General features: G+C 35.8%; 1 protein-coding gene across 1 annotated transcript; it reads right to left on the bottom strand.

Moving 5' to 3' along the window:
- Positions 1-8,320: 8,320 nt before the first annotated feature.
- Positions 8,321-14,201, bottom strand: LOC129431910 (uncharacterized). The gene is made up of 4 exons (XM_055190033.2): positions 14,045-14,201; positions 13,245-13,559; positions 12,972-13,105; positions 8,321-9,709 (listed from the first exon to the last, which is right to left on the bottom strand). The coding sequence occupies exons 1-4, from the start codon at positions 14,121-14,123 to the stop codon at positions 9,575-9,577; spliced, it is 663 nt and encodes a 220-aa protein (XP_055046008.1). The 5' UTR covers positions 14,124-14,201; the 3' UTR covers positions 8,321-9,574.
- Between the last annotated feature and the right edge of the window lie 256 nt (positions 14,202-14,457).

Here is a 14,457-nt window from a genome sequence, read left to right as displayed (position 1 = left end):
GGTTCACACGAAAGGGTAACATTTAATATAAATAACATGAAATGAAACACGAGGAACAACACGGGCAATTAGAACAATGACTGGAACACTGGAAACAAACATGACATCAGCGACAATCATCCGGCAAGGGCACATACAATAGGCAGGGGTATATATACAAACAGACTAACGATACACAGGTGTGATGAGGCAGATAATTAATTAACAAGAGTCCAGGTGACGACAATCGGAACAGACACAAAACATGACACGGATTTCACCGTGACAGTTCTACCTTTATTGTGAAATTGCTACCTATATATTATTGTTATATTAAGACTTAAGTTAAATATGATTAATACAAACCTGTCATAAATTATTTTTTCAGAAATCAGTTTGGTAACATCCAACGGACTGTGCCATGGGCCACAGAGAGCTTACTCAGCAGGTACAGGATCTCATTGTTTAAAAATATCAATCAACAGAGGGTTACAAAACATTTCCAAGAGATTGAACACTGTAAAGACAATAATCAACAAGTGCAGGAAATTTGCCACAACATTGACATTACTAAGACCAGGACATCCACCGGAAATTAATGAAAAACAAGGAGAAAACATTTCAGGTTATGTTAAGGGAACTCGTGCTGGGTCGCCATAGTGACGCTTTGGGAAAGCCTACAGCATGACGGCGTCTGAGTATGTATATCAGATTTCACCACTGGTTGGGCGTGATGTCATAGGCAAAAGCCAGCGAGCATAAAAAGGTTGAATGAGGAAGAAATGCCCATATTTTCAGGAAGATGCCGAAGCAGGCAGGCACGCAGGAAGTATGGCAAAGGAGACACAGCGTCTCATTCCCTTCTAAGGGAACAAGGGTTAAATATGTAACCAGAGACATTCTCTTTCGAGGGAAGTTGTGCTGCGTCACCATAGTGAACACCCATTGAGATATGTTTGGAATGTCTGTCCTAATTTTTACCAAGGGAACCTGATTCCAAGACGTTAAAGTTTGAATGGGGTCAAAATAATAATTGTAGGGTTATACCAACAATAGATCAAAATAGAGGTGCATGAGGAGGAAAATTATGAGGAAGAGGTGGTGGATTAGGTGGAAGAGTATCAGGAAGAGGTGGCAGATGAGGAGGAAGAGTCTGAGAAAGAGGTGGCGGATTTGAAGAAAGAGTATGAGGAAGAGGTGGATGTTGATGAGGAAGAGCTGGCAGATGAGGATGAAGAGTATGAGGAAGAGCTGGTGGGTGAGTCATACAGTAATTTAAGAGTCAAATGCACACAGCCTGCTTGAAGTTGCTGTGATCTGAAACGGTTCGTTTGTACTTCCGTAAAATTGTGATCTCAGGAATACACAGTCGGTGCCTTCAGTCTTAATCCCGAGCACTGTCCACTGTCCCACCCCCTTTTTGCCAAACAAACCCCAGCGAATATTGCACCATGTGAGAAAATGGACATGACTGAATTGATGGATGTTAGGAAACTAAATCATTGCACAGGCTTCCCATGCTGTCATAATTTTTACCAAGGGAACCTGATTCCTGATGGAATCTGATGAAATAATGAATATCTTCAAATACCTTAATTAAGGCTTCTGCCAAAACACTTAAGATGAAGAGGACTTTTACCTTTCAGCATGACAATGACCCGAACCACACCTCCAAATCAACAAAAGAAGGGCTTCACCAAAACAAGATCATGGTTTTGGAATGGCCCAGACAAAGTAGAAATCTAAATCCAATCAAAAATCTGTGAGTGATCAGAAGAGGGCTGTTCACAGGTGATATCCAACCAATTTGACAGAGTCAAATAAAATATTGCGAAACTGATGGACTCTTATTCATTAAGATTGCATGCTGTGATAAAACCTACAGGCGCATTTACTACATATTAGTTAAGGGGTGTGCACACTTATGCAAAAATATTTACTTTGCAAAATTATTTTTAAAATGAAACTAAAATTGTTGTTATTGTTATGCACATGTTGCAATTTCGTAATAAAGTTGGAACAGTTGATTCATCAAAATGATTCATCTTGGTTTTATTATTTTACATAATACAAACCTTCAACTTTTTGAATCCACTGTATACTAAATGAAGCAAGGGTTGAATGAAAGGAAATGACCTATGGCCTTTTATAGTCATGTTAACATTGTGCAAATGCAGAACTTAGTCTGTCTAAAGTGTATTTTCTTGCTGCGAATTCTTTTAGTGGTATGTTTTGGCCGTGTGGTTTAGATGCGTTTTATTCTGTGAAGAACAATTATAGGTACAGAGCTGAGACCAGATGAGCAGGAAGATGAGAGACCACATAGCTCATGGTGTGAAAACATACATTAAACACTGTGTAAACAGAAAACACAACCCATCTGAATCGAGACTCCAGTGGCCTTAACCCTTGTGTGGTGTTCGTATTTTTTGTTACTTAGACAATGTTTGTGGGTCTGGTGGACCCAGAGCATTATTAATATCTTAAACCAATGCAGTCATACAAATGTATGTAATATTGTTTACAGATGTTAACTTTAGCCTTATTGCAAGTAACATAGACAGAATTTATGGTTAATATTTGTCATTTACCACTGGTAGAGGACTATTTATAAACTAAAGTGCCATTCGTTTCTGTGGTAATATAAAATAAAATAATAAAATTCTATTCTGATCCAGATATAAGGGGAAAAAACATGTTTATCTTAATTAGGTATAAATGAAACAAAGTTTTTCATCACTGTTGATGTTTAATTCTTTGAACTTTATGAAATTGTACACATTTTTTGTCAGTCTACGCAGCATAGGCTCCAACAGAACACATGCCGTATCCTAAGACATCATCCACACTGAACACATAACCTGTTCATGCCAGCCAACACAACACATAAGAAGCAGATTTTTACTGCGTAGTTGTGTTGCGTATGCATTTCTTTCATTTTATACACATATATTGTGTCCATCTTATGTCCACTCACATTGCAGTACAATGTGTTGCTATTGGCCACAATTTAGAATGATGAAAATACATGGATAATATTTTACTTTCTCTATCATTCACTCTCTCTCACACACACTCATGCACACACACATCTTTGTGGGACATTTGGTCCCCACAACGTGATAAATACCAGGTATACACACACACACACACCATAGGTTTTGTGGTAAATACATGGTTTTACAAATGGTTATCAATATACCAAATTACCATGATTACTACTCTTTCACTACAATAAAACTATAGATTTTTTGGAAGGGAGATAATGGTAAAATGGTTCCTGTTAGACAGAAGGTAAAGTGTTTTGGACAGTGGGTACAGACAAATGTTCATGCATGATATATAACATGTTGTATCCTTGCGGCATTACAGCAAGTGCAGAAGGACAAAACTCTGACATGCATCCATCCCATATGTACAGACATATATACAAACACACTCATGCACTCACAGGAGTCCCAGATAGGAGAAAAACAGAGTGAAGTTACATAGCACATTGAATTTTTACACTCTTATTAACCCCGGGTCCAGTGGACCCGAACACCACATATGTAATATAAATGTGTAGGGGGGTACACAGTGTGCAGTAATTATGAATTTGTTTATTTTTATATTCTTAGAAAATGAGCCAAGGCCAATGAATCTGAGGTTGAAACAACAACTAATTGCATAATTTTTCTTTCACTAAACATTAAAAACGGGTCCCACAGACCCGAACACCACACAAGGGTTAACCCATTTGTCAAATCACTGACTATTTTAACAACACTTTAAACAAGTTAAGAAAGATCTAAAGCAAAAAAAAAAAACAAGCTCTAAAACACAAGCTTCTCACTCACTAAAACACACTTCATATGGCAATAATGTAAAACAAAAGTTCAACACGACTACAAAATTGTGTTGCACACTCTTGTTTCTATTGAGGGTTTTGAAACAATTCTATAAAATCTCATTGTTACTTTTTTGAGAAGTAACTTAATATTGTAATGGATTACTTTTAAAAGTAACTTTCCCCAACACTGAACATAATGATGTCTGCACTCTTCTGATGACAAAAATTGCCCCACGTGTACTATATGAGGACCCTCGTGTACATGTAAAGAATCATTCATTTTTTGTAAGGTAATGTGTCTGCTTGTGGTTGAGAAACAATAAGAGGGTCATCAACACATTATCCAATGAGAGTTCCTTTTAATCAGGGCCCTCTTCAACATTATCATCTCAGACACATTCTCCTCAATGTCAATTTTACTGTCAAAAATCATTGACAGAAAACCTTAGTATATGTTTGGTCTGCCCATGTAAACCATGAGAATTATGTTTTCCCCTCCACCATGGCAAGGAAATATCAAAGTTCTCATGAGAATTAGGACTTCCCTTTTCTTATATCATGTGAACTATTAGTGGTTCTCGCAGTGTATAAATATTTATAATATTTATATATTGAATATATAAAAATTGTAAATATTATAAAATTATAGCATGTTATAGTGATCTCAATATCACCCCAAAACAAACAAACCAATTCTATGTAATTTTTGGATATCTCCTATGTTTTATACAGCTTAAAGAGCCTCGGGTCAAATTGACCCCAAAGACCACCGATGCTACAAAATGTGTAGAGGACATGTTTGATTTACTGAATTGTCCTCATTAAATTAGGAAAAGTAATTAAATATGAGGCAAAAAAGACAATCATGTTTTTACAGACATTAAACTTGAATTGGGTCAAAATAATAATAGTAGGGTTACAGACATTAAACTTGAATTGGGTCAAAATAATAATAGTAGGGTTATACCAACAATAGATGAAAATAGAGGTGCATTGTCAGGATCCTGTCAGAATCTTGTTTTGAATTATATCTAGTCTTTGTGACAGGGTTCTGACAGTACCATGTTTTATGTGGGAGATGCGTGGTTTAGTGTTGGTTTATTCTGACCACGCATTTCTCGGGTCTCGTCACTTTTTGCCCGATCCCTTACTTTTCAGGTGTGTGTCATTAAGTTCTCCCTATTTAATGTCCTTGTGTTTGATGTTCTTTACACGGCCTTTTTTTCTTCATGGTTCCAGTCTTGTTTCATGCCAGTGTATTTCAAAGGAGTATTTTGCTAGTGTTAAACTTTGTCTTGTTTCATGTGCAGTTTAGTGCATGTATATCGTGTCAAGTTTTGTGTCAGTTTAGTGTAGTGTTCATTTTGTTCTGTTTTGCCCCCTTGTGGGTTTTTGTTTTCTTGTTTGTTTTAATAAATTATCTGTCATTCATCTGTTGTAAAGTTCATCCTTTACCAAATCCTCACATGCATGAGGAGGAAAATTATGATGAAGAGGTGGTGAATGAGAAGGACGAGTATGAAGAAGAGGAGGTGAATGAGGAGGAAGAAGAGTATGAGGAAGATGTGGTGGATGATGAGGAAGAGCTGGCAGATGAGGAGATTAGGAGGAGGAAGAGGACGAGGAAGAGGTGGTGAATGAGAAAGAAGAGTATGAGGAAGATGTGGTGGATGATGAGGAAGAGCTGGCAGATGAGGAGATGAGGAGGAAGAGTATGAGGAAGAGGTGGCGGATGATGAGGAAGAGTATGAGGAAGAGAAGGTGGATGAGGAGGAAGAGTATGGGGAATAGCTGGTGGGTGAGGAGGAAGAGTATGAGGAAGAGGTGGCTGATGATGAGGAAGAGTATGAGGAAGAGGTGGTGGATGATGAGGAAGTGCTGGCAGATGAGGAGATGAGGAGGAGGAAGAGTATGAGGAAGAGCTGGTGAATGAGAAAGAAAAGTATGAGGAAGATGTGGTGGATGATGAGGAAGAGCTGGCAGATGAGGAGATTAGGAGGAAGAGTATGAGGAAGAGGTGGGGGGTGATGAGAAAGAGTATGAGGAAGAGAAGTTGGATGAGGAGGAAGAAGAGTATGAGGAAGAGGTGGCAGGTGATGAGGAAGACTATGAAGAAGAGGAGGTGAATGAGAAAGAATAGTATGAGGAAGATGTGGTGGATGATGAGGAAGAGCTGGCAGATGAGGAGATTAGGAGGAAGAGTATGAGGAAGAGGTGGCGGATGATAAGGAAGAGTATGAGGAAGAGAAGTTGGATGAGGAGGAAGAGTATAAGGAAGAGGTGGCGGGTGATGAGGAAGAGTATGAAGAAGAGGGGGTGGATGAGGAGGAAGAGTCTGAGGAAGAGGTGGTGGATGATGAGGAAGAGCTGGCAGATGAGGAGATGAAGAGGAAGAGTATGAGGAAGAGATGGTGGGTGAGGAGGAATAGTATGAGGAAGAGGTGGCAGATGATGAGGAAGAGTATGAGGAAGAGCTGGTGGGTGAGGAGGAAGAATATGAGGAAGAGGTGATGGATGAGGAGGAAGAGTATGAGGAAGAGGTGGGGGATGATGAGGAAGAGTATAAAGAAGAGGAGGTGGATGAGGAGGAAGAGTCTGAGGAAGAGGTGGTGGATGATGAGAAAGAGCTGGCAGATGAGGAGATGAGGAGGAAGAGTATGAGGAAGAGCTGGTGGGTGAGGAGGAAGAGTATGAGGAAGAGGTGGTGGATGAGGAGGAAGAGTATGAGGAAGAGCTGGTGGGTGGGGAGATGAGGAGGACGAGTATGAGAAAGAGCTGGTGAGTGAGGAGCAGAGATGTTCACAAGTCTCTGAGCTCGAGTCCGAGTCAAGTCTGAAGTCTTTGAGCTCGAGTCCAAGTCAAGTCTGAAGTCTTTGAGCTTGAGTCCAAGTCAAGTCTGAAGTCTCTGGGCTCGAGTCCAAGTCAAGTCTCAAGTCTCGTTGTAACAAATAAAACTCTAATAACAAATGAAGAAATTATAAACATTTATAAAAAAACAAAGTTGCACATTAAGTAAGGTCTAAAATTAGCATTAGGTACATAAATTAAATTAAATGGATAATAACACTGTCTTTATTGTACAAATTAAATATTATTATTATTATTTTTGAGCAATAGACGTGATTTTCTGTTTGTCTTGGGTTGTTTGATTAACATAAATGACACAGACTTAAGTAGGTTAATTGAGGTTACTGTCTCTTTATTAAGAACAAATAAGGCCAGACTGGTTTCTGACTGGTTTCTTAAGACATAAAACAAAAAAAAAAATTATTAGAAAAAGAATACTGTGAGATCATTTTGCGTGTATGTGCCTTGTCAAGAAAAAAAAGATTTTATGTTGGCTTAACTTTTGAAACACTTCTCTCTGTATGTAAACTACCGAGGGCACTTAAACGCGTGCTCAAACACAGGCAGAGGGCGAATTCAGGAAGAAGATGCAGCAGTCGCTTCACATAAAAACGTTACGTTGTTTTTCATTGCTCTATTCAGCAAATGTATGTTAATGGACTACAGTATGAGACAAAGTAGCGCAACTCTGGACCTGACTGGAGCTGGACCGGATACACTTACTGTAACCGCATGTGCGTACAGAAATCTGCTCACTTGAGCGCCTTTTTGCAGTTAAATTGTTTAACCATTTAAACAATTGCAAGCCTTAGAAACACGTTAATGACAAACTTACCCTTTTTAAATTGCATATTAATCCGCAAATCGCATGCGAGCCGAACCGCGGATCCGTCACAGCACTACCCAAAGCTTCAGATGAATGCCACAGCAGCGGCTGCCTGCAGGTACAGTCGACATGTATGTTCGCGGCCGCGCGCGCGGAGCAGATACGTTACGTGTTACGTCGTGGGCAGGTTGTAGGTAACGGAGGGAGCTATGACAGCGAGCTCATCAGACGTTTCCTAAAAATAAACATTGTTCACGAGTCGCGCGGCTCGAGTCCGAGTCGAGTCTGAAGTCTTTGAGGGTCGAGTCTCAAGTCGAGTCTCAAGTCACTGTGTGTGACTCGAGTCCGAGTCTCAAACTCGAGTCCCCATCTCTGGTGAGGAGGAAGAGTATGAGGAAGAGAATGTATGCATTAATTTTTTATGTAGTGTCCATTGAATGCTGTGTAGTGTATGACGTGTGTATGATCTGAAAGCATTGTTTAATTTTGCTAGTGAAGTGAGGATCTGTGAATGTTTTTTTTTTTTTTTTTTTTTTTTTAATATTTGATTTCGTTGTGTTAGCAATTGTGAAAAATTGTAGTATTTTGACAAGTTTACTGAAAACTAAGTGAAATAACATTTGGTTTTTGTATGTGTAAGATTTCTTTAAACAAAAAGTATGATTGAACTTAAATCTTGTACAATATACTTGGATAAAATGTGACATTTGTGAATGTGAATTAAAAAGAAAATTTAAAATTGAAATAAGATTAAATTTGAATTAAATTTGTAATATAAATCTAGAGAGAGAAGGAGAGAGAAAAAAAGCAAAATGACTACATTTTGAAACCAAAACTTTGAAGAATGATTATTTTAATGATTGAATAATTGTCACATTTAAGCAAATTCTAAGCACTGATATGATTAGAACAAATAAAGACAGAACACTATAATTATAAACTCTATAAAATACACTTCAGTTTAAATCAGTATACATTATATAATAGCAATGCATGATTAAATGAAATGATTTTCAAAAAAAGGATGCACACGGTGCATACAATGCAAAACATGAAACACATTGTTAGTCAGTATGAGTCAAGTTAAAAATGTTTAAAGGGTGGAAGGAAATGTGACCACAGTTGCATTGCAACGAAGAGCTCGGATGGTTACAGGAAGTTACCTGGTTCAGAGTGGAAACCAACATTGAGACATAAACACCACTGACAAACACTCCAGATATACGTGTGTCATATCTATAATGTTCACTTCAGATGTTTACTGTGAAACTAACAAACCATTACCACAGTGACCTTCTGCATAGATTAGGAAATAACTTATCAAAGATGAGTCCATCTGAATGCTTTCATTGTTCAATGTGATTATAAAAGATTTCAACACAAACATACATCTCTATTATTACATTGACATTTTTATGTGTATTTACAGAGATCTTTCAGAAATTTAAACTTCAGAAAAAAACTTTTTACTTGATGGAGATCTAGTGACCTATTACGAAAATGTGTTAGGTGAATCTCCGGCTCAGATTAGTTTTTTATGTAGAAAAACCACACATAAAATACTTTGGCTTGGTTTTCACAAGTAGGGTCACATGTTTTGCTTTCTTTTTGATCTTTATACATTTATTTATTTAGCAGACATTTCTCCAAACAAAAAAGGGACATTTAATATTCTAGCTCACACATTCGTACATTAAAAGCTTATGTATTCACTGTACATGTAAAATCTTATGAAATCTAATATAAAAAATGTAAAAAAAAAATCTTATAAAATGTAATAAAAATTAAAAACATTTAAAAAATGTAAAAAAATAAAAATTTGTCATAATTTTCTCGTCCGTATGTTGTTATAAACCTGTTTGAATTTCTTCAAACACAAAAGAAGATATTTTGATAAATGATGGTAAGCACACAGCTGATTGTAAACATTGACTTTCATAGTAGGAAAAACAAATGAGTGCTTACCATCATTTATCAAATATGTTCTTTTGTGTTCATTAAAATAAAGATAAAAACTGAAATAAAACTCATTTTATATCAAAATAATATTTAAAAGATGAATGGAATGAAATGTTATCAAGCACAGATGTTTAGCGGACTTGCCTTGAAGATTGATATGCAGGGTTTATTAATGTGGACATTGAATCCAGTTTGGTTCTAGTCATCTCTTCATAGACCGAGGACTCGGATGATTTTGCAGGTTCATATTTACGGCTGTTCTTCACCTGAGAATGACAGCAACAACAAAAAAAAGTTTAAGAAAAATACGGCAGTGTTACTGATCTAACTCCAGCTTCCAGTATTTCTTTACATTTTACACCGATTGTAAAAACATATAAGTCCCCAGTTGCTTAAAACAACAAATAACTTTTTAGTTATTGATTAATTAATTAGTTAATTGATTTTAAACAGAGCATTACCGTAACGATTAATGTATATTAAATTAAATTACATTTAAACGTATACATTCGGCAGATGCATTTATCCAAAGCTACAGTACATTACAGTGTTTATTTTTTATCATTATGGGGCGGTTTCCCAAACAGGGTTTATCCTAGTTCCATACTTAAATGTATGTTTGAGCTCCCTTAAATTATAACACCTTGCCACATATATGAGGGCCATTGTTGTGTCTCAAGATGCAAACCTATTGTTATTTTGTATAACCTATATAAGGTTTGTTTGTAAAAACTACCTAATTGTCCTAATATAACTGAGGTCTAGTCTTGGATTAAACCAAACCCTGTCCAGGATACCACCCCAATGTGTGTTCCCTTACTGTAAAACATAAAAAGTTGACTAAACTTAAATTTTAAGGCAACTTGGTGCACAGCTTTTTTGAGTTTACTCAACTTTTGGATGATGTAGGTTACCTAACTCAATTTACTCAGTAAAGTTAAACCAACAAGTTGAACCAACTTAAACTGATTCACTCTAAAAAATATTTCAGGGGATTTAGGGGATTATTTAATTTAATGCATTGGTGCAAGTTAAAAATTCTAAATAATTGATTTATTGAAATATTTAAAGTTTTTGTTGAGTTGTCCAGAGATGATAATGTTAATAGTTACATCAAGTTAATATTGTGTGTAACTTCAAATTAATTATCTGTGTTAGTTTGTTTCAAACATTATTTAAGTTGTAGTAACTCAATGCATTTAGCTTGATAACTTCAGGTTCCCAGCATGCTTTGCATGGGACTTGATAGTGCGAGTAAATGTAGAAATGTGGTGTTGTTTTATGCATTTCTAATCAAGATGAAAACACGAGAAGACTTTTAATGATTATTGTTCTGTACTTTTGGTATTTTAAAGATTTTCTGTTATGTTGCTGATTTTAATAGGTTACCATTGTGCTGAAGAATAAAGCATTTGCTCAAGATGAGAACAGACTCACCGAGCATTATCTTGCTGTTTTAACCAGATGGCATTTTGATAAAAATGCTGAAACTGGTTTTCTTCTGCAACCTGACAAGTGTTGTTAAATAAAAAAGTTCAAATCATCTTAGTAGTTTTGTGTAAATCAGTGTCCACGATTGAATCAAATTTAAAATGCAAAAAAAAGTTAAAACAACCTAATTTTTATGGGTATTCAACGCAACTTTTTAAGTACAACCAACTTCTTATAGTTTGTTGGCCGGAATTAATTTCAGAAGTAGTTGTCTTAACTCAAAATAATTAATGCAAACTGTTGCGTTAATTTTTTGTTGTTGAGTCCAAGCAATATTTTTTAGAGTGTAGGCAATAAGCAAATTTCTATGTTTACTCAACGAGTAAAGATTAATTTAGTATACCCAAATTCAGCTAATCTACATGTTTTGAACTGTGGGAGTGTACACGGAAAGGTCTCCTGAGCAAAGTCTTTGTCTGACTTAGCCCTTGCTTAAACCAGAGACCTTTTTGCTGTGAGGCAACAATGATGCACGCTAACCCACTGTGCCCTCCTCTACACTGAACACACACTTCTCAGTCATGGTAACAATAAACAAACATAATTTTTTTAAATACAACATATTTTTAACAACATAGCAACATAAATAAAGCCAGCAAACCTTAACCAAATGAGTGAACATGTCGCAATGCATGCTGAGAACCATTCCGACCATTGTTTTTTTTTAATTGTTTGTTCAGATTACTCAGTTTGTCAAGTTGGGTGAACGAATTGGACAAAAACTTATATATCTACGTATATATAATGTTTGTTAGCAGGATGATTATGCTTTTTTCATTCAGTGAACACAAAATAATGAATTGACGCCCTTCAACAAAAAAAAAACTTGGTTCAAGTTACTTAATTTTCTTTGTTGAAAGAACATTTTGAAGTTGGATTTTTTGCAGTGCTGGGATTAAACCAACATCCTTTTGCAATGCTAATGCAATGCTTAACCACTGAGCTACAGGAACCATGTTTAGCAACTTATTGCATTTGGATCCAATATCGTAATACCAGCTACAGGTCACTGAAAATGGTACACAGTTTAACAAAACCATCTGACTTATGAACTGATATGGACAGTTTGATTTTTGTTCTGCATTTTTTTTGTCATTTAACGCATGGTTGATTATTATTGTGTGCATTTTCAGGGGTGGTTTTCCGGACAGGGTTTACATTAATTCAGGACTAGGATGTTTTTACAAACAAACCATACAAAAATCAATACCGGTGTGCAATATCACTAATATATGTTAAGATATGTCAGTGCAAGAGGTTTGTCCATCGCTGTCCGGGAAACCGCCCCCAACGTGTCCGAGTGTGTAATCTTGATTTACCCGGAGATTCAACCAATAAAAAATACATTAAGTGATCAAAACTTTGAAAACAGAAGATACAGCTTTGGTTATGTTTTTTATATAGTTTGTAAATACTGTATGAATGACTTTAATTACAACTACTTTAAACAACTCCTCAGCACTATTGTATCATTTTCTTCTCTTTTGTATCAGGTTTTACGGTATTTAAAGGTGCCATACAGTATAAATACTTTCACATGTAAAGCTATGTACAGTATGGCTGTGAATTTTTACACACAACATTTTGTGAGTCATTAAAAGGCATTAATTAAGATGAAGTCAGATACAGAGTTACAGATGATACAGATGATACAGAGTTAAAATAAAAAGTAAAATCATTGATTGTTAAAGAATACAACAGAACACAAACACTGATCATATAAAGTGTATCCTCACATGCACTGTAAAAAGTAAAAACTTGGATCAATTAAAAAAAAAATACTTCAATTGGTAACACCTAAAAAATAAGTTGTTTAAACTTTAAAAATATTCCTAAAGTGAAACTGAAGGGAACATTTAAGTATTTGGTGTTACCAATGGAAGTATTTTTTTAAAGTTAATCCAACTTTTCACTTTTACAGTGTGTGTGTCAGTTCTATACTTAAATGTATGTATGTGTGTATGTATGCATTATATATGTTTAATATATTCATTATGTTTGTTTGTATTTTATATTTATGTGCATGTGTGTACTGACCTTCACGATCACACCGATGATGCACAGCAGAAATATGATGCTAAATACAGTGCAGCCAATCGTCACATAGAGAATAACATTATTGTCTGGACACTCTTGTTGATTTTGTACTTTGGATGGGACAGGAGCTGGATCTGAAAATATAGTGTGCACATTACATCATTATTGTTTTTCTATTAGGTAAAGATTTTAGTTAATGTCTAATCCTTACAGTCATCACATGAAATACGTTAATGTATGTTTTATAATAAACGTATGCTAGCATGCACTTACCCGTCACTGATAACCATGTGATCATGCTAAACGTGATTTTTTCTTCCAAATTGAATTCACACCAGTACTGGGCGCTGTCAGTCAAAGTCAGGTTTGAAAAGGTGATGGTGAAGCCGGGAAACGTACCACTTCTTATTATTTTGACATTTGCATCTTCATTAAGAGTATAAGTGCCATCATGGTAAAAGTAGAAGATTCTCTGTGGTTTTGGTTCTCCTGGTTTATGCCTATACATGTAAACCCCATCCTGATTCTTGTCTTCAGTAGCACACTGGATGCTGACGTTTCCCCCAAGATGCCCCTCTACCATCGTACCTGTTCATGGAGAAATGAAACTGATTATACTTAGTTTTTATATTGGACTTCTTAAATTAATTCAGTTCAGACACACTATGCGCTCTGAGCAAGACTAGTAAATACAAAAATAAAGTTTTTTTAACAAATTAGATGTGTAAGTCATGGTTGTCCATTAGCACAGCTTTAGTTTAGTGTGGAAGGTGAGATGAGTATTAAATACAGCCTAACACAGAAGACAGATATCAATGCATTTGATTGAATATTAAAGAGAAGTCTGATGATTAAATATAAAAATGCAAGTAAAACTGAACTGAAAAGTAAACTTTATAAACATTTTAGTCTGCATCAAACCAAATACAGTTCATATGTAGTTGCACTTTTCTACTTATAAGAGCGTTTTTTATATTTATATTTGTGCTTAAGTGACTTTTCTATAAAAACTTTACTCTTTCTGTTAGTTGTGTAAATAACATCTTTTAGATTCAAATAAAACAAATACGTACCTTTCAAATGTGGATCTTGTAATGAGTAGCTACTGAAACAGATCACTAACAGTAAACTATAACTCACAACGCTTGACATTTTCAGCTCTTAGCTCTGAAAGACAACAACTAGTTGTGGTTACATTTACAGAAAGTCACATCAGATGAAACACGCACAGCTGTGTGGAAACTTTATATATGTATAGAAACTGAGGGCGGAACATGTGGGCGGACGTCTGCCACCTCTTAAGTGTTTTTACATTTTTTCTTATTGACATTCACATTTATGCATTAGGCAGATGCTGTATAAAGTGACTAATACCTGGTATTAAAATGTGTTTTGGTTGATTGAATCACAAGTGGACAAGAAAAACACATTTACGTTTACACCTGGTATTTAAATCTGTCTCTTTTGTCTTTTAGTAAAGTTGAGT

This window comes from Misgurnus anguillicaudatus, chromosome 1, assembly GCF_027580225.2.
Source record: "Misgurnus anguillicaudatus chromosome 1, ASM2758022v2, whole genome shotgun sequence".
NCBI classification, from domain to species: domain Eukaryota; kingdom Metazoa; phylum Chordata; class Actinopteri; order Cypriniformes; family Cobitidae; genus Misgurnus; species Misgurnus anguillicaudatus.
The sequence above is the reverse complement of the archived record's forward strand: the minus strand, read 5'-3'. Positions and strand labels throughout refer to the sequence as shown.

Bases quoted from the DNA above. Each gene is read 5' to 3' on its own strand.
- LOC129431910 (XM_055190033.2), bottom strand. From the start codon at position 14,123: ATGTCAAGCGTTGTGAGTTATAGTTTACTGTTAGTGATCTGTTTCAGT. The intron at 13,560-14,044 runs GTACGTATTTGT...CTCCATGAACAG, and splicing joins ACAAGATCCACATTTGAAAG to GTACGATGGTAGAGGGGCAT. The intron at 9,710-12,971 runs GTCAGTACACAC...TGTCATTCTCAG, and splicing joins TCATCGGTGTGATCGTGAAG to GTGAAGAACAGCCGTAAATA.